The sequence below is a fragment of the Chaetodon trifascialis genome, chromosome 14, assembly GCF_039877785.1.
Source record: "Chaetodon trifascialis isolate fChaTrf1 chromosome 14, fChaTrf1.hap1, whole genome shotgun sequence".
Classification (NCBI taxonomy): domain Eukaryota; kingdom Metazoa; phylum Chordata; class Actinopteri; order Chaetodontiformes; family Chaetodontidae; genus Chaetodon; species Chaetodon trifascialis.
The window spans coordinates 5806957-5831311 of record NC_092069.1 but is presented as its reverse complement, the minus strand read 5'-3'; the positions used below and the strand labels follow the sequence as shown (position 1 = coordinate 5831311).

Genomic DNA, 24355 nt, shown 5'->3' with positions numbered 1-24355 from the left:
AAGTGGACACAGAAGCAGACTTATTGTACAATTACACAAAGCGTTAGTGAGTGACTGAGTGTGTGTGTGCTGTGTGTGTGTGTGATGGGACCCATTAAATCTATTTGTTATATCTCTGCTGATGTACACTCACTGGTGCTTCTATTATGGTGGAGCAGGAAAAGCTTTCAAACAGCATTTAAACTCCCCTGGGACTTAAATTCTCTACTGAAGACTAATTTAAAACATTGTTTCAGAACAACTAGCACCTGCTTGAGTCGGATGGCCAAAATTTATTACCCTGATTTAAATCAGGAGGCTGATGTCAGTCTGACCCCAGTTTGCTGTATAAAGCCTTTGCTTCCTTTCTGTGTTATTTGAGGTATCCTGTTACTACCTCCTGCTACTATTAGTCCACTTTCTCCAGAGACATCATTAGTTTTCATCGTCTAATCTGCATGCCTGTGTTCTCACTGCGTGTGTTTGTGCTTCCACACTGTGTGTGTGCAGCCTCCCACGCCGCTCTCACCTCGCTATCCCAGCCAGGCCCACCGAGCTGTGCTGCAATCTGGAGCTCACACTCAGCCAAATACATGGAGCACAAATACCAGAGCAGCCTCTCCCCCGAAGAAGCTTCCAGTCCTCACCGACCTGCAGCATTTTTACAGAAAAATACAGAAAAAAGCTCACCGAAGCACAGGGCTTTTCAATGATGAGCAGCTAATAAAAGACGACAAACAGCCTGATCAGAAGTAAACAATATGACCAAGACCATCCATCCATCCATTATCTATACCGCCTATCCCTTTCGGGGTTGCGGGGATGACCAAGACCCTTTTTTCTAATTAGATAACACTACAAAGTAAAGTTACTGTATGATAAATATGGCTATATAATATGTCAATGCTAAATCTATAAATCTAACAGTGCTTTTATATATATATATATATATATATATATATATATATATATATATATAAAGACAAAAAAATCCAATGAAAGAAAGAGCAACATCTCAGCAGTTGTGGGTTTGATGTTGGTGTATGTGCATGTGGGTGTGTGGATATTTATTACTCATGTTGTGGGGACATAAATCTGTTTACACTGTCACATTGTGGGGACAAACACAAGTCCCTGTAATGTAAATCATTACATTTCCGGGTGAAGGCTTGGGTTGAGGTGAACGTAAGACTTAGGGTAAGTCTCCAGGAAATAAGTGTGAGTCACAGTAATGTCCCCACAGATGATGGAAATATGACTGTGTGTGAGCAGATGGTTGAAAAAAGGGAAAGGTAAGTATAGGAAGGAGGTTAAAAAAAAAAGAGAGAGAGAGATTAAATTGAGGGGGGAAAAATAACAATTGAGAGAAAAAAGTAAACTGATGCTACTCCTAGTTTAGCAGCTACTACTACGACTAATAATAAAAATAAGAATAATAAGTCATGGGGTGGGAGTGGGGGCCACACTGTCCACTGGTGATGAAGCAGGATCAGGGCACTTTCACGGAAGGATCAACATAAATTATTGTTTTCTTTTATAATCATTTATCTGAAATTTGAATTTTCAATTTTTACACTGCTGTAGCATTTTTTCCTTCTTTTATTTTTGACTGATCAATCCACCTTTGGGTCAGTCAGTGCAAATATGTTACAATAATGCACAATGTGTACTTACTGTAATTACATTTATTTTCATTCATAGGTACTTAAAGGAATAGTTCAACATCTGAGAAAAAACACTTGTTTGCTTTCTGTTGAAGAGGGGCAGTTTGTGTATGTGTTGCTGCAGTTTGTGTTTGTTTGTTTCATCCTTTCTGTGTGTGCATGGATTAAAGAAATGTAACATGCTGGTCAGTGATCTTAAGAAATGTGGCTGGCTACATTTTTGACTTTGGAAAGAGGCATGCTAGCTGTTTCCCACTGCCTCCAGTCTTTATGCTAAGCTAGGCTAACAATGTCCTGTCTCTTGCTGTCTAAACACTCAATCTGACCACCTCAATCTCCAAAAGAGAGCAAAGCATTTCTCAAAGTGTTCGACCGTTTTTGTTTGTTTGTTTGTTTGTTTTTGTTTTCAAATTGATTCAAACTTTATTTTCATACATGATAAGATGCAACACAAAGTGCTTTACAAGAGTTAAAAACATTATAAAGGAAAACATAAAAACAGAGATGACCCATCCCTCAAACTCTCCGTATGTGCATATGCACACCCACACCCACCCACACACACCCACACACCCACACACACACACACACACACACACAAACAATGATGGATGATGTTTTATTTGCATTTCTACTTAAACAGCTCGATGCTATGCTGCCTTATGTTTGATTAACATTCAGTACTGTTGTGTACTAAAGGGCACTCCGCCAGTTGTACACATAAGTTCTGCCTGTGATAGATGACAGCTGTATAATTTCTTTTGTGGCTGTGGAGCAGAGTTTGAAAAATTTCTCTGATGTTATCAGGGTTATTTCAATTTGGACTTGAGACTTCATATGTTTGCCAGAAAGCCTGCATTATATTGGGGCTTGAAGTGGGCATTTAGGATAATAATGAAAGACATTATTGAGATAGATTACAGGAAGTGTGGGATCCAGGAGCCATACTAAGGGCTTAGACTCAGGATATCTTGGCCCCTGATGCACAGATCTGTCTCTTGTGAGCTGCTCAGCTTTATGGAAATACAAAACTAAATTACTGGAGTACCCGAGTGGCTTCAAAATAAATACAGACCTGGAGAGGAGGTTGCAGTACTATGTGTGTTTGGCCTGTACACACTTAAAGCTAATGCCATAGCATTATGGGCTAAAGTCCAGATTTGTTAGATCCCTCTGTCTTACTCCCATCTCTCCTGTCTCTCTCTCTTTTTTCAAGGTGAAAATGTCTCTGAAACATTTAGACATTTACGCACAATCTGAGAAAATCCTTTAGGATTAGCAGGTCACAGATGGGACACGTTTTTGAAGTTGTTATGCCAACTGTGTGAGACACACACCTTTATTTACAGTATAATCTCTTATCTTCCAACCCTATTAAACCCTCCTTTCACCTTTTTTCTTATCACCCTCACTTATGTATCCATGCAATTCCTATGCTCATGCTCGCACAAACCCACTTTTCCAGTCAGTCATTTGCAAAAGGACTGAATTTACCTACAATGGCTTTACAAAGTCTTCTTGAGCCCATGTAGTAATATTCTTTATACAATCATGTGTTCACAAAGTGTTGAACCTTGCTCCATCCTCTCTTGTATGAATGGCTGAGCCATTCAAAAATGCCCCTTTCATACCCAATCATGATACTATCACCTGTTACCAATGAACCTGTTTACCTGTGGAACAAGTTGATGAGGTGAAACCCATCCATCCATCCATTTTCTATGCCGCTTATCCCTTTCGGGGTTGCGGGGGGCCGGAGCCTATCTCGGCTGTCAACGGGCGAGAGGCGGGGTACACCCTGGACCGGTCGCCAGCCGATCGCAGGGCACAAACACACACCATTCACACTCACACCTAGGGGCAATTTAGAGTCACCAATCAACCTAATGAGCATGTTTTTGGCCAGTGGGAGGAAGCCGGAGTACCCGGAGAGAACCCACGCATGCACGGGAAGAACATGCAAACTTCACACAGAAAGGCCCGACCCGGGAATTGAACCTGCAACCTTCTTGCTGTCAGGCACGCGCACTCCCTGCTGCTCCACCGTGCAGCATGAGGTGAAACATTAAATATATTTTCTTTGCACTGTTTTCAACAGAATATGTCGAAAAGGACTGATTGTCATTTGTCACATCATGTTTAATTCAGATTTTACACAGTGTCTCAACTTTTGGGGAATCAGAGTTGTAGCTGAGTGGAGTAGAACACAGTTGTGGTCCTGTGTTTCATGAAATGATCTGTTTCATCAAAACAGGAGTGAGTGGATGTCTCCTGGTTGTCAGAAGAAGATGAGTCTTTGAGTAGTGGTGGGCAGCACCAGCATGTATCAAGATTCAGTGAACAATGAATGACACCCTGCAGCCTCTCCAGTGTTTGAAAATGTGAGCTAGGCATCATGGAGGTTGTCTACAAACTTAAAAAGAACCACATTGGAGTTAACAATGAAGAGGATCACAATTCAGGATTGGGAAAATTAAGGTTTGACGATGTTCAGAACTTTTGATGGGCCATGGGAACCTGCTCAGATATACAGTCTGTGGGACTCCTGAAACCGTCTTGGTTCTTAGCTTCTTGGCTCTTTGATTCACTTACATGGCTTTTCCTACAACAGCTATGCAGGTGACACTCAGCTAATTCTGTCTTTTCCCCTCCCTAAATCCTGGAAGATTCCTCTTCAAGACCCCGGGAACTTCTTAAGAGATCTTGCTAATTTACTCAAAGATTGCTTAAACTTTTTCAAAGCAGTCCTGAACATATACCACGTACTCCCTGTAAGTCGATTCATCTGCAGGTGCAATTACCATGTCATGTGCCAAATTGTATCTTTAAATGTTGGTGCTACCCAGTATAATTGTCTAAAATGTTGCCATTGAGCCCACGACAACCCTCTCTAGTGATAAAATGTTACTGTGGAGCTGAATACTTGGTATATTCCTGTAACTTGCCCTTTCAATTATTGTTATCATCCACAAACTGGCAGCTAAGTGCAGGCACCACAAAAAGGCAGCCATCACTGTGAGGGCAGCATTTTGTGTCTGACAGAGGCAGGCAGGGATGGCAGTGATTATCTGAGCAGGAGAGAGTGCTGGGTGAGGAGCTGTGGCTAGGCTTAGCATTCAGATTGATTTGTATTGGACAGAAGCCTGTTGGAGTGACATTGTTAGTCACATAGCTTTGAGAACCCTCACTGCTGCAGACAGCGGGTCAACGCTCGACAAACCACAGTCACTACATTATTAAGGATGACAGAACACTACTGTTAACTCATGGAGAAAAAATGCCTACTGCAGTGTTACAAGTTGCATTACAAGCAAATGCCTTCATGATAAAAGGAGATTAATACATTGTGTTTTCATTTTCACTAATATAGCCAGATTATTTAAAGGGAACAGATCTGTGTAGCAGGAAGATGAAACTTGGTCACATAAAGTGAGGACACAGGGTTGAGTTAAAAAGACTACTTTGGTAAGGTTAGGGACGCGTCATTGTTAGGTTTACTATAAAAACCACCTGGTTAAGGTTGGAGAATGATCGTGGCCATGCTGACAGAACACATGGCCTGTCAGTAGGAAACAAATCTCCGGTGTTAAAAAACCATTGTTGGTCCATCAGCGCTATAACAGTATCACCTGACTTCCTCCTTTTTTCTCACCAGAATTCCGACGACCACGAGATATTGCATGATGTAACAGATTTCACATCAAAAACTCTAAAGGGAACAAAATCCAGACTATATTGATTACTCCTTTTGACACTAGCACATATTTGCGTGTATTAAACATCTCTTGTCTCTCTGGTGATGTAAGGCTCTAAAGCTAATATAGGCCACACAGTCCGAGCTGATGCCAATTTGGTAGTGAAATGAGCAACCTGAGATAAGGTCATCTCCAGTAAACAAAATTAAACAGAAAAGAGAGGACAACAAAAACATTCTGCGTTACAGTATGATATTTGATCATGGTCTTGCTGGTCCTGCTAGTTGTCAATAAGTAAATACACACTATAACAATATTTTCCTATGATTGATATTGTTAAACTAATCCTACGCATGCTGCCATCTACATACAGCACAAGTTTTCACCCTGTTCCGAATTCAGATGTGGACACTCACTGAGCATACAGTAAGGCTTATTGAGATTTTACTGTGGTCATCTGCATGATAAGACAAACTGAATCAGCTTTGTGTTTGTGCAGCCAAGTGTTGACTTGCCCTTCCTCTGACTGCATGAAGTCTCAGTGTATGGGGATGGGATGATGGCTGTGTGTGCATGCATGCGTGCGTGCGTGCGTGCGTGCATGTGTTTTCCGCCTTCAGTATTCAGGCAGTCACACAACAGATGGACAGTGAGCTGGACATCATGTTTGTCATAGGAAGCGGTGGAATTTGTGACAGTGTGTTTGCATGTGTGTGTTATGGAGATGATAAGGAAGTGTCTGTCACTGGATGAAACTGTTTCTGTGCTTTGGCTGTTTGTTCTTTATTATCTAATATGTGTTTACTAGGACATTGCGTGTGTGTCCAGTAAAGAATTTATTTTCCGTGCTAGGAGACATGACACATTTCATATGCGGTTAAAAAATATACATACAGTTAGTATTCTACACAGTGAGTGTCAACAAGGTCTGTTATGTGTGTAGTTTATTTCAAATAAATTATTTTGGGATAATAATTACTTGTTTTGTTTTTTTGTCTAAAGGATATATATACACACACACACACACACACACACACACACACACACACACACACACACACACACACACACACACACACACACACACAAAACCCAAGCCAAGCCAAAAAAAAAACCAAAAAAAACCCCCCCAGAACCCATTCGTTTGCAAATGAACTATGTTTATTGCCAACGGTTGTTGTATTAAGTGTTCCTGTGCTCAAGTAGTAATATCCTTTATACAGTCATGTGCTTCACAGAGTGGTGAGCCCATACTCGTCATATATGCATGCTTTGTTGGGACCCCTTGGTGTCAGTTTTTAAGGCACTGAGTACCACTTCAGCATCATTTTTCAACGTGCAGGGTTCCTCAGTTAGGATAGCAATAATGAATATAAAACGTCCAGTTTGCACTGTCCAGGTACACTTTCAAGATAAAGTTTGCAGAGAATAATGAACATGTGGTCAACGCTGCACTTTGGTTAGGGTTAGGAAAAGCTCTTGGTCTAGCTTAAAATTAGCACATTTACATACTTAAAGTTGTAAACGTTTCATTATTTCATGAATATGAAAGAAGTCAAACTTCACTTCTGGTTTCACACAGGACACGAATCCCAGTGCCTGACCCATCCAACAAAACCACTTTCCTCCAAATACAGACTTTTCCTGCTCTTTATACTAAATCATTTGACATGTTGGGAGTGACAACTGGCTGTCTATAGCAGCATATTACACTAAAGGTATTACCAGTGCCGGTGACACCAAGGGGTCCTGACCACTTGTAGTCTATGTATGTGATGAATTTGCAGTGAGAAGGGGTTGGTGAACCTCGCTCAATCATTGCTTGTGAACGACTGAGCCTTTCGGGGATGCCCTTTTCATGCCCAATCATGATACCATCACCTGTTACCAATGAACCTGTTTACCTGTTGAATGTTCCAAACAAGTCAATGAGGGACTAGGCCAGGCTCTGCAGCGAGTGGATTCTCATATTCGTTGGGACAGAGGGCATTAGCACACTATATTACACACCAGTTGGCTACTCACTGAGTTGAAATTATAATTATAGACAGAATTGAGTTGTGGCTCACTTCCTGTTTATGTCTTCACTACCAACTCTGTCACAGCCAAGTGTTCTGCAATACATGACATGATGTTCCCGACAAAACTGCACAAATGGTTAATCATTCACTCAATACTAGAAGAATGTGATATGTTGAGAAGTGTATTCAGAACTGTGACTCATAAGCATGTTAGTTACTATAAATAATGCATGTGCTCACATCAGTTTGGAGTTCTTTACACTGAAAAATTTGTGGCTTCAAAACTTTGTCCTGGAAGGATAAGTTTGATGACCTACATATCACACAATGGGTTCAAATGTTTGTGCTTGATAAAAATAGCATACAAGGCACTGACACAATTGTAAATTATGTCCATAATCTCTGTTTTTAACAACACTAGTGGTGGAGCAGGGAATAATAATGTCAGTCATCCGGTCGATCGGTTGCCACTTTGATCCAGACTGAAATATCTCAACATTTATTGGATGGATTGTCTTGAAATTTGCTGTAGATAAAAGCCATGGTCCTCTCAGGATTATTTTTAAATAGTTTCAGTTGTTGACTTTTCCTCTAGCACCATCAACGTGTCAAAATTTCAATTGGTTCAGCACTTTTAGTTGCATACTTCAGCCTGAGCTGTACTTTGTGTTTAGTGCTAACCTGCAAATGACAGCATGTTAACATGCTAAACAAAGATGGTAACGTTGGTAAACACTGGCTTCTAAAGCTGCATTCCTGCCATGTCGGATGGTAGAAAACTTGCCATTTTCACAACTTGAAGGTTAAAAGCACTGTGCATTTACAATACAGTTGTATATCTCCTTAATTTGGGTTTAAATGCCTTCAGTTGTTTAAACTGAAGCTGAATACTTTCATTTTCAGAAAGGAGTTTTCCTATTAAAATTGACTTGGATGTATATGTATTTACATGTTGGAAACTGGTAGTTATTGTACCTTACTGTATATATGAACACAAACATTTTAACATTGTCATTATGAGCATGTTAGCATGCTCACATTAGCATTTGGCCTACTGTATTCCAAAAGGACAGGCCTAAATTTGACTGAACCATAACTGTAACACGTTGGTTTAGGACCCAATCACAGTACCTCCAGAGCACGAAAGTTGCTTTCACTGACTTTGATTTCAGGAGTGACACAGATGGATAGGCCGCAGGCACATATTTTTCATGCATGTTCAGGGATGTTAGCAGGCCAGACAGTTCTGAGGTCTGTTTGATTAAGATCACCACCTACAATAAAACCACCATCTGATTGTTTTGTTATGTTACTGCTGATGAACTTGTATAGTTCCTACAGTGCATTTTTTGAGCTTGCATCAGGAGGAATGTGAAAAGCAGCTACCAAAACCCAGATAAGTTCCCCGGGCAGATAATGTGGTTGACATCTTAATATTAAAAACTCTGGGAAACCCATCCACTTTGAATGCATTTGAGCAGCAGGCATCATTTATGTACAAACACAATCCACCTGTCGAGTGTGATAGCTTGGTCAGGGATGCTGTGATGGAGTCACGTCTATGTAAAGATGTGGGCACACAATCTCTAGATTTCCTGTTGCTGAGTCTGAACAAACGGACAAATGGACATTTAGGTTGAGTAGTGGAGTAGTTTTAGAGATCATAATAGCTCTTATCATAGCTTCTCTCCTATCTTCCTGGGGTGGTCATACCACTTGCAATGGCATTTGGTCTGACTGGTTTGGCTGGACGTGTCAGAGGTGATCATCTCAAGGTCTGCTGCTCTTCCATCCAATCCTTGCTCTTCCTTTTCTGATGCTGATGAGTGAGTGTATTTCTGTCAGTAATATATGCATCAGTATTTAAAAAAAAAAAAGTTATTTTTTAGTAAGTGATTTTTGGTTCTCAACAACATTTATTGCCATGAACATTGGAACAGATATTCAAAGTCCCCAGAGGATGAACACTAATGAACTTGGTGATTTTCATTCAGTGCCATCAGCAGGTCAGTTTTCACTTATTCACTGATGTGACATTTATTAGATGGGCTAGTATAGACAGAAACTTCTGCACAGACATTCATCATTCATTTATGGATAATGTAATGTATCCTACTAAATTTGTTAATGGTCTGACTTTCCATAGAGCACCATGACCAGGTCAAATTTCACTTTTTCCAATGGGTTATGACCAAATAGCCTACCTACAAAACTAATGAGAGTCCCATCAGCCTCAACTGTATTTGGCCTTTACTACTAATTAGCAAAAGTTAGCATGCTAACACTCTAGAGCAAGATGGTGAACATGATAAACAGTATACTTGCTAATCAACAACATGTTGCATAGTGTCACAGTAAGCATGTTAGCATGCTGTTTTTAGCATTTAGCTCAAAGCACCACTAAGTACAACTTCACAGAGTTTTTAGTGGAGATACAGATTCTTAGTCTTGCATAAGTTCAGTTTTTGCACAGTAAAAGAATGAGAACACACTCACTAAATGGGTCACAAATGTGTATTTTCATTTTGAGAAACATGACAATCTGCATTAAACTCCCTGGTCAAAAACTTATTGGCTCCTGCAAACTGTTAAGCAACTTGCAGCTCTCACTCTATTGTTATTGTACTGCAGCCAGTCATACTTTCATAACAGCTTCTTAAGCATTCTAACACACAAAATAAGACTGAAGTCTGTGTACATGGCTTCCTCTCATCTGTGGCATTCTCTGCATTCCCCATGAACAATTACAAGGCTGATGCACTTCAGATAGAATCCACACACGGCAGCAGGGTCAATGAGACCAACACAAGTATGTGATTACATATGAGATTGAGCCACATAAAAATCCACATCAGAGAGAGGACAACAGTGGAATAACATGCAGAACCATTTTTAGCACTGTGACTGAGTTAAGTGCATGAGTTATGTTTTGTGCGGATTGCATGACAGTAATCAAAAGAAATACATTGTTCTGGTGGAAGTATTGTGGAGTGATTTGATTATTTGTTGAGCACAGCTGGGTGCAGGGAAATGTGCCAGATGGCTTTTAAACAGATTACTCCCGATGATATCGTCCAGCGGGTTGCTGATTTTAGCTCACCAAAGATTAGGATCAACTTTAAGGATTCACTTCAGTGTCTTTGCCTCAAAAACATCACATTTTTGTCAGTAGGAGGATGATCATTGAAGTGGTTACATAACATCTGCCTCTGCTTTGTATTGTGAGGACTGAGGTGCACTGACTCCTCTGTATACAAGATAGCATCAGAGAGGGTGAAAATAACCTCCTAACTGTTACACTGCAGTAATGTGGGTCAGCATGCAAATGTGCTCTCTCTCATCTATATTTATTTATAGAAATCCCAGTTTATGTTGCCAGTGGTGTCAGCTTGTGTGGGTGTCTAGAGGTGGGTTAAACAGAGTCCTTGAAAAGTTTTGAAATAAATGATGTTATCATACAGAGTGGTTGGATATACAGTTCTTAGCAGGGATGAAACAGTTGTATTTATTCTGAACCATTTGGTACTAGTCGTTTCGGTTCAGTATAACGTCCTCTGTTTGGTGCACCCTTTACCCGTAAAGTCTTAGTACAGCAGCTGTTGTCTATCAGTTGCAGCATGTTAGCCCAATTAGCTAGGTTAGCTCATGCACAAGTAATATTGCTGAATGGCAAACACAAATAAGAGACCAGACCTGCAGGATCCTCCCATGACATTTACTTCCATTGTATGGTTTCCTGGTGAGGTGCAGCAAGAATGGAAAATTTGTGCTGACGTTGTTCAGCTGAACTCGGGTATGTCTGTGGAAACACTTCAAACATGTTGTTTACAATGGCATCACCCAAATGTGTTGATTCGCAAAGACATTTGCAAAGCCAGTATCTAGCTTTGTGGACATCCATGTTGACCAGCTTGCAGTCTTCTTCTTCTCTGCCTTTGTTGTTGCATTGCAGTTATATCTCGACACATTACCACCACCTGCTGGTCAATGGAACAGTATGATACAATTGGTCAGACTGTGCATTGCGTCACCCGTGTGCATGGTGTTATTGTGTACAAGATAAACCGTTAGATAGAAAGAAAAACAGCTCCATGCACAGCTCCTGTGAGAGCTCAGGAACCCCACTGGGAGTAACAGCAACAGCCTTTCAAATTAGCTGATACCAATGTTAGAGATTGAAGTTGGAGACAAAGGCACTGAATGTGGAGATAAAAGAATTAAAAGAAGGAAAACAATGAACAAATACAAACATCTAAAACCTACTGTCCAATGTGTTGGAAGGAATGAACAACATATCAATTATCTGGTGGCATGCTAAGGCTCATGGAGAGTTCATTGTCTAGGGAGCACTGAGTGGCCATTAGTTTCCAGGAATCCACTGAAGACTCTGAAGAAATATTATAGTAGCTTGGCAGTGCTTGTCTAGATATCTTGCCCTGGGCCGAAGTGACCTATCAACAGTAGACCTTGCTGCCTACAATCTGAAAAATATGTTCTTGATAAGTGGATTTTATACACCTCTGACATACTTAATGAATAACAGTTTAGTCCTGTCCTTGACTGCTTGTAGACTTTGACCTGAACTGTTCCGTATTATCCTTCAAGCATCCCAAAGGCTCAAACCAAAGAAAGACACCAATTAAAACTTTTTTTTCAGTTTGGTGCCTTTGTGTCAACACCCACCTTGTAGCTCCACTGTAAACTGAAAGATTGCTGTCTGTCTGAAGTGTATAAACACGCTTTTCTAATATGATCCTTATTTCCTGTGTGGTGACAGTGTACAGAGACCAGACACAGCTTCAGTCTGGACTTAATGACTACAGCACAGGAAGAGACACATTGCAATTATGCAACTGCACATTCACTTTGAGGATTGTGTCAGCTGCTGTTTATGCACAACTGAAATAAGCAAAATACTAAAACAGTCCTCTACAGGAAGGAATGGCTCTTTTTTTTTTTTTTTTTTTTTCATAATCCAATTTATTTTTTATCTTACATACAGCAACACACAAAATATTAGGAGGTCTTGGCTAATGAAGTGGAGTTTTTTTTGTAGTTCCTGGACAACCAATACTATTTTTTGGCCTGAAGGGGACAACAGCTTAGATTTCGTGCAGATGTTTGTCCACTAGACTGAAAATGACAAAAGTTCAGTAAGATATTATGACATTAGCCCAGATTAAACACCATTCAAAGCAACTAAAATCCTCACCTATACCATGTCAGTGACTGGTGACAGTGAAAAGCTGATTTTCTTTTTTTTATTAAAAAGACTTGATATGTTGTTACACTGATATATCTTAATAACTGCACATAATAATAGGTCATTAGCTAGCTGCCACATGTTAGCCTTGTTCTCGCAGACCAGCATAACTTTACTTAAAAATTCTATTTAAGCTAGCCTGGTTGGACAAGAACAAACAACGGCAGTGGGAAACAGACCTGGTGTACATGCCTTATGCTAGGTGTGTAGTCATGTCAAAGACTTCAGAGTGGATGTTGCCTTCAGGAGGAGTGACTCTTCTTCCTTAGCGTGCTGAATAAATTGCTCATTGCCGCCTCCCCACAAACCCTTCCCTGACATGTAAAAACATTGACTAAAAGTGAAAACTGTCATAGAAAAAAACTGTCACTGAGAAAAGACTGACATGAAGAAAAAAATCCAAAAATCAGAATATACCAAAATACATCATAAAATCATTTTAATGCCTTTGTTTTGTCTTTCAATGCAACCGTTTTCAGTGCCAATGCTTATTTCACTGCCAATGTAACTTTTTCCCATCCAAGCGTTTCAATGCCAATGTTTCCTTTTTCAGCTCAGGCTTTGTTTTCATTGTCAGATTTTATTTTCAATGCCAGTATTTAAAGTCACTGTCCTGGTTCCATACAAAGCAGGCCACTGGCACAGAGCCCTGAAACTTTCAGGCTGGCAGTGGGACATTTTTTTGATGTAATCTGATGAACTGTATCTTTGTTTGAGAATACGGGAATGTGCACTATTAAGACACAGTATCATCAGACCGCTTTATCAGCTAACTTTATCTTGGGTTTGAAACAAAAAATTCACATCTTGAGTGTCAGATGATACAAGAAACAAGCAGTGAGGACTCCTTAAAAGTTCTATGAAGCAGGGAAATGTATAAGTTTGTATAAGTTTAATGAGTTTAATTCTACTCAGAGAGAGAGGCAACTTACTGACACTGATGAGAAGGGTGATCCTAAGATCTGGATTGTGGTGCACAGGCCAGGTTTTGCTTTGACAGCAGTGGTTGAGATGTGTAAAATGTCCCGTAGGTGGGGATCTGTTCGTCTGGACCTCAAGCAGTTCTTGTTCAAGTTCATAACAGATGTCTGCTCACCCAAATATGTGCAGCCAACCGAGCCCAGCACTTTTTTTCAAAATGCTCTGGGAATCTGCCCTCATCCAGCTGAACATCCAGTTCACAGGTGAATGCTGCTGATTTCTGCTGTGAAACTCACCATCGCACTGCCGCTCAATGAGCTCCAACTGCAGCTGATGTGGGGTATTATCAGGGTCCATGGACAAGGGAGGGGAGAAAAACAGGAGGATATTCTTTTCAGGAGCAGCACTGAACTCTGTAGAGAGAGATGTGATGGTGGCTGCAAAGCTCCTCCTTTACACACCAATATCATCCTGTGGAAAACTGTCCATGTCCTCATGCAGTGAAGGGAAATGTGAGGTGCTGAGATCTGACTGTGACAACTGTCTTGGAAAAGTTGGAGCTTGCCTCCAAAGGCCTTGGCTTGAGCATACTGCTGGCTCACACCTGCATTCAAAAGCTTTACTGTGTCAACAAAATATTCCAAATCTGCCACTCAGACAGGATCCGACACTTCTTGCATTGATTGTCCCTTTTCAGCCAAAATCTGATTGCCCAATTTCCTCTCTGACCCTCAGCTGATAATCTCTCCATATTCCACCTCAATGTCAAACAGGCACTGCTGAAATTGGCGATGGCGGTACAGAGCTTTGGAGTGAATTAAGTTAATAGTCTTTTCCACTGGTTTCATAACATGATCCCATTTCAGTGTTTGGTGCAGAGAATTTGTTGGTGAATTATACAGTTGAGTTTAAAGTGTTCAGTGACTTTATCACATGTCAGTGTACTATCAGTCCATTTCGTCCACCGGCCATAGCAGCCATGCTATTGGTAAACAAACTTTGCCGAAAGCTTTCACAAAAAGAAAAGTTAGAAGAACTTAAGAAGAAGATGAAGCTAGAGACTTCTGAAAATCTGACACCTGAAGGGTGCATCAGCTTAGCCACACAGAGCTACAGAATGGTGCTGCCACCAAGAGAGAAATTTAATCATTAATGATTTATTAAAGGTCCAGTGTGTAGGATTTAGTGGGATCTATTGGCAGACATGTCATATAACATTCACAGTTACATTTTCATCTGCGCATAATAACCTGAAAATAAGAATAGCCCAATCGCAGGGGAGGGTGAGACGATGACTGTCCAGTTTTTCATAATCTGCAACCTCGCCACTCGATGCCACTAAGTCCTACACGCTGTGCTTTAACTCTGTTTGACAGTGCTGGGAGGTTATAAATAAAACATTTCAGAAGGATCCTGTGGGCCATTGAAAATCTGGTTTTGTGCCATGATTGGCCCCCAGGCTGGACTTCTGCTGATTCAAATTGCTTGTTTTTTTTTCCAACCGAAACACAAAAACATCCAGCAATGCACAGCAGGGAAGATAAGCAAACGTTCACATGGGTACAAGCTACAAGTATTCTGTATTTATTCATTCACGTTATCATCTGTTTGTGGCTGCAAAACACTGATTTTGAGAAGTGCTCTACACACCCAGTTTTACTTATTTACTTACTTAAATGATTAATCGAACATCAGAGTAGTTACTGATTAATTCTCTGTCCTCTGTGTGTGTGTGTGTGTGTGTGTGTGTGTGTGTGCGCGCGGGCGTGTGTGAGAGAGAGAGCCAGAGGGGGACAGCGAGGTGGGCGGGCCCTGGATTAGCTCCATCCCACCTCGGAAATACCAACCAGGTGCCTGAGCTCCTTCCCTCCCTCCTTCACTCCTCTCCACGGGCTTTTCCTGCACAGCTCCATCCCTCCCTCCGCTGCGCTGTGACGGGAACAAACACTCAGTAAACAGCAGCGATGTCCGCGCAGTGAGGGAATCCCTCCGCTTATCTCCGCCTGTGTACCCTCTCTGCATGGCTCCCGGTCGTCCGGCCGGACAATAGACAGCCCGCCTGGCCGCTGCAGCAGCAGCAGCAGCAGCTTCTCCACCTCCTCCACCCGGGGGAGCTTTCTGAGTGCTCCTGCGCAGGGTCCCCGCAGCACCCTCCGCGGCTCCAGATGGCTGGACACGAGTGGGACGACTGGTTCGAGCGGGAGGAATTTATCGGACAGATCAGCGACATGCGGGTGCAGAACCTGCAAGGTAAGAGCATCCCGGCTTCTGCTGCGATCCTTCTGCTGTTTGGTAACAGTGAGCTCCGCTGAGTGGCCTGGCCACGCAGGCACAACCTCTCCACACTGCGCTCTGTGCGAGCGACTTTAGGACGCTTCGCTCTGATTTTGGGAACTTTGCGTCGTGTTTGGTTGCTTTTCAGCGTCCACAGCAGCTCTCGGAGTCCCAAACTTTTCAAACAGAGCTCTGGGTCTACCTGTGGTGGTGACAGAGGACGGTGCACGCTGCGATCAAACAGCCGTCATAACCGTGCTGGTGTGTGGAGGCATTTCATTCATTAGGTGCGTGTTAATGTGTTTGGTCCCTGGAAGTCACTCTCTGCCTCACTGCTCATCAAAATACTAACTTACAGTGAATTTAGAGGCTCTAGCCTGCTGCAGAATTCAGCTAAAAGCTGAAATGATGAGTCGTTTCATTGATTGGGTAACATACATTTCACCTAATGATCAACAGCTTTGATAACTGATTCATCATTTAATGTCATTTCAGACCTCGTGTTTGGGTTTCGGACAGTTGGTCTGATGAAATGAGCAATTTGAACAATTTCTAAAGTGCTGTTAATCATACAGCTCATTTTGTACATCCTGTAGTATTTCAGAAATTCAGACTTTTTATTCTTTATATTTGTCAGATAATGGAATTGGCATTGTGTGCATGTGTGTGTTGTAGGTGTATGTCTGGCGCACACTGTCAAACCAGCAGCAGAGTGAAAGAGCCGTGGTCATTACAATTCCATTCATTTGGCATAACAAAGTGACTTAAGGCAGCTGGACGATACTCTGAAGCGCCGATCAGATGGTCGCAGAGCTTTGGACCAGTGTTTGGTCTACACCTGAGAAGCTGATTAGAATCAGATTTAATGGCCAAGTGCACATACAAGAAGTCTGACTCCAGTTTAAACACTGCTTTCGTGTACTTGCATAGGAAAAAGGACATACAGCTGAATGAGATAAAAAAGACAAAAATCAAAGTTAAGTAGTGCAAAAATATAAAACAAACAATCTGCACAAAGAACAATGAGGCAACAAACAATATACACAATGACGTTTCTGCGTACACAAAGCGATGGGGGGGTGGAGGGGGCTCACTTGTGTTGGCTGGAACTGCTTCTCTTTGGTGAGGTGTCTGACGCCAGATGACAGTGATGATGATGATGCTACTCACAGTTGGTTTTCCAGGTTTGGGGGGTCAGTTTTGGGAGGACCCGAGTCTTGAAATGAGCTGCTCACAGTCATAGGTCGTTGCTTTGCAGCTCAACTGCGGTTTTTATTGCATGGAAAATGTAATTGCTGTCTTTTGTATTCCTGAGTTGCTTTTTTGTGTAGTTCTGAATGCGTCACTGGCCTCATCAAACAGTCTTGTGAGAGGCATTGGGCCAGAGGCGGGACGTCCCCCTCCCCTGGTCTAGACGTTGCTCTTCCTGCCTCTTCTGCAGTGGATTTGTTCCTGTGTGAGTATAGGTACAAGTTGAAAGAGGCCCAAGTCGTTGCTGTTAGCTGGACCGACACGGGAACCTGGTGTTCACAGTTGATGTGCTGTGGCCACTGGAAAGTTCTGGGATGATGTCACACTTTGTACCTTTAGCCAGTTATTCACACAAACTGGAGCCAAAAAACATTAAAATGACCCCAGAAAAGCTAGTTACATCACTTTAACAGGGAGATGAACTCTGTACCCTTTTTTTAGAAATGAAAACACACATCTGTGATAAAATATTCTAAATTTAAGGTTTGCTTATTGGCTTTTTTGTGAGCCCTGAACTGTGTCTCATGGGCTTCTTTAAAGGAAATGGATCTCTCTCAGGTGTTTTCACATCACTGTTCTGCTCTCACCATCAACAATGTCAGTTTTGTTACTGGGAGTTTTCCTTTCTTTCATAATGGGAAATGGGTCTGATAGAAATTCACTGTAAATGCACCACAGACAGATAAAGTCAGAGGACAGCAGTATAATTGAAAGCATTTCTGCTGCAGAAGTATTGTTGCACACATTGGGGACATGCTGGGACACAGACATGAAGGCCAACACTTCAGTAACGTGCAACAGGTTTCACTTACACTATATGAATTACTCTGCTGGATTGGAGTGAACCTGTGAATCATGTGGGAAAATCGAATATCCTGTAAGAGTTGCCAGTTTGCCAAACAGGGCTTTGCAAAGATTAGAGGAGCAGACTAACAACAATTGCTCTTTAAAGTGGAAGTAATTGATGTAATGAGTGTGGTAAGAATGAAAGCTTTGTTCGCCACTCAGTTCATCCCAAAGCCTCGAACACCGCGGTCTCCTAATACATGTGAACCATCACTGCATATTATGCACAGAATACGACAAGAATAGTGCAGCAGCATGCTGAGATGCATGAAGGCCTGTTAGTCAATGATCATAAGACTCACCACCACCCACTAATAAAAACCAAACATCATAAATACTTTAAGAAAACTGTGTTCACCCAGTGAATCTGAGTCCTGTTTTTTGTCTGGCCTCGACCAACTCCTGAGAAAATTATTTCCACCATGTTCACTAACTCGTCACCGCAGTGTGATGCTGCTAGTGTACAGTGGGTTTAGCAGAGCCTATTCATTCAAAACAACTGCCTGCTGCTGCTGTTGGAAACCAGCTTTATGAGAGCAACAAACCAGTGTATTTGCATGAAGCAAAATGGTAGGCTAAAAGAAGCTGAAAAGCTCCATAGAGCTGAGGGAAACTGCAGAGTTGGGTGATTTATCTCTGCGAGCAACTCCTCAATTAGTGCAACTTTAAGTATTCAACAAGTGCTAATTTCAGTATTTATCAAAGATAAGTAAGAAAAGGCTAACATCAGCTAAAATGAGCCCCTTTAAGATACTGGTCATACCAGACCAAGTACAATGGTAGCAGCAAACCAAGGCGCTTTAAATGAATGCAGGATAAATGTGTTATTTCTTATTTCAAAAGTCCCAGTCTCATTTTGAGTAAACAAACCTTAGAAGGATGATCCGCGTGACTCTTCTCACCACACAGACTGCACATGTAGGTGATAAAGGTTTGCTTCGCCCTCAGGGGTTTGGTACACGATAGGCACTGGATGAAGGTGGATAAAGTGGTCCGCCCCAAGCCAGAAACAACACACACAAGTGGATTACAGTCAACTGTGTCTCTTATTACACCTGGTGAGCCACTGTTGTCCTGGAAACACACAACTGTGAGTTGCAACACAGTCCTGGCTCAGACATCAGAGACGACAGGATAAAAATGTATTGGAATGTGCTACTAATAACAGATTAGATTTATTAGATTTTTTTCATATGTTCGTGTAACAAATAGAAAAAGGGTCGGGTGAAGGGCTGTTTTTTAGGTGGAGCTGAGATGGATTTCTAGGTTTATAAGAGAAAGTCAGAATTAGTCCAAAGTATAGGATAATTCTGGTTTATTAGAGCTTTTGTTATATTTTCTGTTATTACTAGTAGTATGAATAACTGCTCGTGTTTTGTGCCCTGTTGGACTTGTTGAAGTGATGTTGCTCCCAGATCTCCCAGTTAACATAATATTGTCATAACCAATAGAGATGATGTTGTTGCCCTTGTACTTTTTCGAGGTCCTCTTTCATGCAGTGCACACACTGAGTGAATATCCTGTTGGTTTGTCCTTAAAGTTCTGCCACATTCCCAGCTTCAGGGGACAGCCACTCTCGCATGTTCACATGAAAGTGCACCAGCAACAAAGCGTACAGTTTGGGCATTGTGTGTCACTTTGCAGCCAGCGGACATGCAAGGAACATTTTTGCACAGGATGCATTGGGTTGGCCAGAGGCAGTGTGGGCCAGTGTGTCAGGCCCATAAGAATGTGATAAACTGTCTGCAGCAGGAGCACAACCTTGTGCACTAATGACTAGGTTGCAGATGTTAGCTGCATGAGGGCTTCAGTTCTTCCCTCCTGGCACTAAACTGAGCTTTTACTGTGAACTTGGATTCTTTTTTCCCCCGCCTCTTGAAAAGATGCAGAAGTTTAATGCTTTTGTCCATATTCTCTGCAACATTCGCAGATGAGCCAGAGCCGTCTGGTGAGTGGCTGTGATCCTCTGCATGAAAGCTGGAAGAGCGGCGAGCGCTTTAAAACAATGGCCTGGAGGCTGTTACATAACCCATGATGAGACGAGGAGAGAGGGAGGCAGCTCCCTCTGCATTACTGTGCTGGAGTCCCTGAGCTGAACGTTCCCACATCACACATCCCACACAGCTCTCTCTCTCTCTCTCTCTCTCTCTCTCTCTCTCTCTCTCTCTCTCTCTCTCTCTCTCTCTCTCTCTCTCTCTCTCTCTCTCTCTCTCTCTCTCTCTCTCTCTCTCTCTCTCTCTCTCTCACACACACACACACACACACACACACACACACACACACACACACACACACACACACACACACACACACACACACACACACACCACTGCCTCCCACCTGATCAGGGTGCAGGTTTCTCTCTAAGCACTGTGAACATTGCTGGTGTGAGATCAAGCACTTTGCTGGTACTGTGCGCTGCTGTTAATATTGCAAGTATGGCATAAAACTGGAGACTGTGCCGTATTTTCAGAGGACTGTGCGACTCTGACCATCAGGGTTCTTGGCTTGTGTTTGGAGGCTTCATATTATAGATGGGGTCTAGATCAGGAGGCTATCTCATATGCACTATGGGAAAAGGGGGATCCAGTGTTTTCCAGACGCTTGCCTTATCCTGTGTACTAAAAGTCACCATATTGTGCTTTATAAAAGTGCAATGCTAACTCGCTTGTGTGCCCTTTTTAAATTCGACCTTTCTGGAAACATGTAATACGGTGGATGAGGAGGAAAAGTTGTAGATGGCAAAGGAATGAAGAATCCTTGTAAAAGCAAATCTGATAGAAGAGGAACTGACCAAAATAGAACAGGATAAACATGAAACCTCACAGGACCTGGTTCTGTTTTGGCCGTTACTAGGCTACTGCTTCTCCCCCTTGTTTGAGTAGTAAGGTAACATTTATGGCAGGGTTGAGAAAGACCGTGCCAGCACACAGTTTGTGTTCAAAGAATGTTCTGCCTCAAAATATGGGGCAGAACACGTTTAATCTCTGGAAAGCAGTGACAGGTGTTCATTTTTGATAAGAGTGTGGCTCATGGTGTTCTGTCCTGGACTTGACCCTTTGCTTCAGATGCCTCCAGTGAACATGGTGTAAGTCATCTAAAATGCATATTTAGGGCTTTTTGTGGTCATAGCCTCTGCCCTCTGTCTCCCTCCCTGATCTGTGTTCCCATGTTTTCAGCCGTTGTAAGAAATAAGTAATGCACAGAAAGCTGGAGTGTTTTAATTTGGCTTCAGTTTTACCTCTCAGTCACTTGCAAAGTTTGGGAAGGTGTCTCTGTATCTACTCAGGCAGAACGACGTGTAAAGGATTCCCCGTGAACCCCCGTGCTGAACAACAAACTGCAGCGTGCTGAGGAGAGTTCAGCCGAGCCAAACGGAGGGGCTTCTCCCATTGTGCTCTGCTGACTGTCCGCCGTCTGGACGAGACTGTCTGCAGACAGCAGCGACAGCCCGGCCTCTGCTCCTCGCACTGGGCAGAATGTGACGTTCTTGAACGTGTGCCCAGTCCCCCCACATCCAGGAGCAGGGTGGATGGCAAAGAGCCTCGGCCTTCTCAAGCTCTGCTATGAGTTTTGTGGAGGTTAGAGGGGGCGGAGGCAACAAAGGTCCCCTCTCTTTAGTTTCCCCCTTTGTTCTTCTTGAATTTTCTCTTCCAGTCGTTCAGCAGTGCTTTTATCAACTGTTTCAGAAGTCTGCTTGATTCTCTTGCTTCCTCTGCACAAACACTCTGATAAGTAACAGTAGACTTGTGATGAGGCTAGCACATGTTGCACACACACCATGACACTCGACTGTGCGCTGACACCTCAATGTGCTGCAAGTTAAATAAGATTTTGCATGCTCCCAGATTGCTTTCAAGTGTAGTATTGTGGGCAGATGCTAGTATACATGCTGCAACTCCAGCCGCAGGCCTGTATTCACACAACATTGTTCATGATTAAAGAAGCTCCTAACTGGCCCAGAAGGGGGCTGTCAGTCCTCACATGTATTAGTTTAATTCACAAAGCATTTTAGTGGTCAAACTAGCTCCTGAGAGAAGTTAGAGGCAGTACAGTGGACCCCCGAGTCACCGAGGCTGCAGGTTGTGCACCTCATTTGTCAGTGTTGTGGGAAAATGCAACACAAATAAACTTTTAAAAGAGCACTGCAGTGACTGGTTAATAAGCATCCAGTCAGCTGACCAACAAATCTAGATAATTACATAACTCCAGCTCATTTGGAACAAACCAAAAATGCTCTTCAGATCCCACTTTGTTCACCAGTTCATTAAATCATCACTCATATGGAGTGTACTAGCAGTACAGGTAGAATTTGCCAATCAAAGGATGAAAGTGAAGTGAACTGGAGGGAGATAAATCACAGCATCAACGTGCAGATGACTGAAGAGAAATCAGCTCAGATGTTCGTCTTTCAGAGGGAGAATAGTCACCTGGAAATCCTTAAAGCTCAGCGAAAGTCCTAACGGATGAAAAATGGCAATAAAACTGGGATGACACACACACTGCTGTGTTCAGGCCTGTTCTTCTTCAGACTTTGATGCTACCACCCGCATCTCTTAAGACTTCCACAACCAGTTCAAGAGAAAATGTGTTGTCATTTCCGATGGTAACAGGTGTCATTAAAAGATCAGTTGGGACAAAGCTGTACAAACAGTCTCCGCCGTGGAGTTTATGTCAGGAGTGCTGCAGCAGGGCATGCAGTATTCATTTGCTTAGACAAAGTAGCTGTTGCTCCTCTCCGCTGATGTTTCAGCGCAAAGTGACAGAAGTCTGACAGGAGTTCTCTCCGCCTTTGTTCCAGCTCCCTTTTTGGCCAATTAGCAGAGGATTGACTTCACAGGCTGAGCTTGAAACAATAGAAGAGCTCAGTGGACTAATTTAATAACAAGGTGGAGTTGGGAAACTCCTACAAATAAGTCAAATCCAGTTTTTAATTCGTCATGCTCCGTTGATGACACATTTCCACCCTCTGTTCTTGTGATGGCTGAAAGCGACAGTGTAATCCTGCATAATTTTATCAAGATGAATTCTTTTTTCTTAGACTCTGTCCACTGTGTCCATTCATTCTGAAAGAGCGATTCACTCGTCCATCAGCTGTCGCACTCACGCACACTTTCAGTCACCCAGCATTCACAACAAAGCGACTGACTCACGATCGCGCAGTCACTCCCTCCTCTCCACAGACTGGGCTCTAATGTCAACACATTTTGAATAACAAATATCTGTAAAACCGATCCGTCCCCATCGCCCTCGGCTGCGCTTTGTGTCACGTGCCATCTGCCAAATGTTGACATGCTAAAATGCTGGTGAACATGAGCGTGGGCATGGAAAACATTATGGTAGAAATGATGATGTCAGCAGTTCGTGGAAAGCCTTGCTGTGGTTAAGTACGTCCCACAGAGCTGATAATGTTTAATGAATAACTGATGAGACATTCTCCTCACTGTCCAGCTTGGTATCACGCCACCATGTATCACATCACGTTGTGCATTGCCTTGATTTTTTTAATCATGCTGTACATGTACTGAAAGTAACAGCAATTCTGTCATATGGATGATTTCTGAGGAGATTTAGTGTAAACAAAGGCAACAGCAGCCATGCCCTCTGCAACCTTTTCCGTTGTCATCGATGCTACATGCAGCGTCTTTCTGATTTGTTTGTCTTGTCTGAAGGTGCAGCACGTTTTCTAAATGCTGTGCATGCGCTGTTGTCTTCATTTGCTTGTGTTTTGTCTTCTGGCCGCGTGTCTTCTGCGCTGCATGCTTTGGAAACCTTTAAATACTATATCCAGATCCTGTAACATCCTTTCTCTCACAGCAGGTGATGAACTCAAGCTGAAGAGCGAGATAGAAAGTCTGTGCTCGGCGTAGGCGTGTTGAAGTGTGGGCTGACAGGCCACATGATGAACAAGCAGGTGATGAATAAGCACCTGGTCTCTGTGGAGGAGGTGATGAAACAATAAGGCACCGAGGGGAACTGTGCCGCAGAGATCCTCCTGAAGGCATCCTCATTTCAGAAAGTCTTCTCTTCACTTTGGCTGAGGACTCGGAGACATGCCTCGCCTCTTTCCTGCGGTTATTTAATGGCTGAATGATGGTTTGAATGTGCACTGACACATCCCTCAGGAGAATCTTTGGAGATAATTGAGAGCATTGTGCTAATAAAAGGTTAAAAAGGGAGACAGAAGCCAAGTGTTGTGAAGGTATGCTGCCTCTCAAATAATGCAAAGCAGGGAGCAGATCTGTCAGCTTGCATAACTTTGGCAAACACCTGCAAGCTCTTACCTGCTGTCATCGAGCTCCACAGTGTCTGTATTTGATTTATGTCATGGTGGGTAATTGAAGGCAGAGGAAAACAAAGTGGGCCACTCTATATACACATAGACCTAAATTATCTTTGAACATCACAGAGAGCTGAGCACAGCTGGAGAAGATCCAAGTC

At 42.5% G+C, this 24355-nt stretch overlaps 1 protein-coding gene across 3 annotated transcripts in view; it reads left to right on the top strand.

Annotated features, from left to right (window-relative positions):
• Positions 1-15384: 15384 nt before the first annotated feature.
• clmna (calmin a) overlaps positions 15385-24355 on the top strand; it is a 45347-nt gene continuing 36376 nt past the window's right edge. For 2 of the 3 annotated variants that reach the window (XM_070979652.1, XM_070979651.1), the window contains exon 1: positions 15422-15793. In XM_070979652.1, coding sequence (XP_070835753.1) covers positions 15709-15793 — 85 coding nt within the window. In that variant the 5' untranslated portion in view covers positions 15422-15708. Of the gene's footprint in view, positions 15794-24355 lie in introns of all 3 variants that reach the window. The other variant, XM_070979653.1, reaches the window with a different exon arrangement.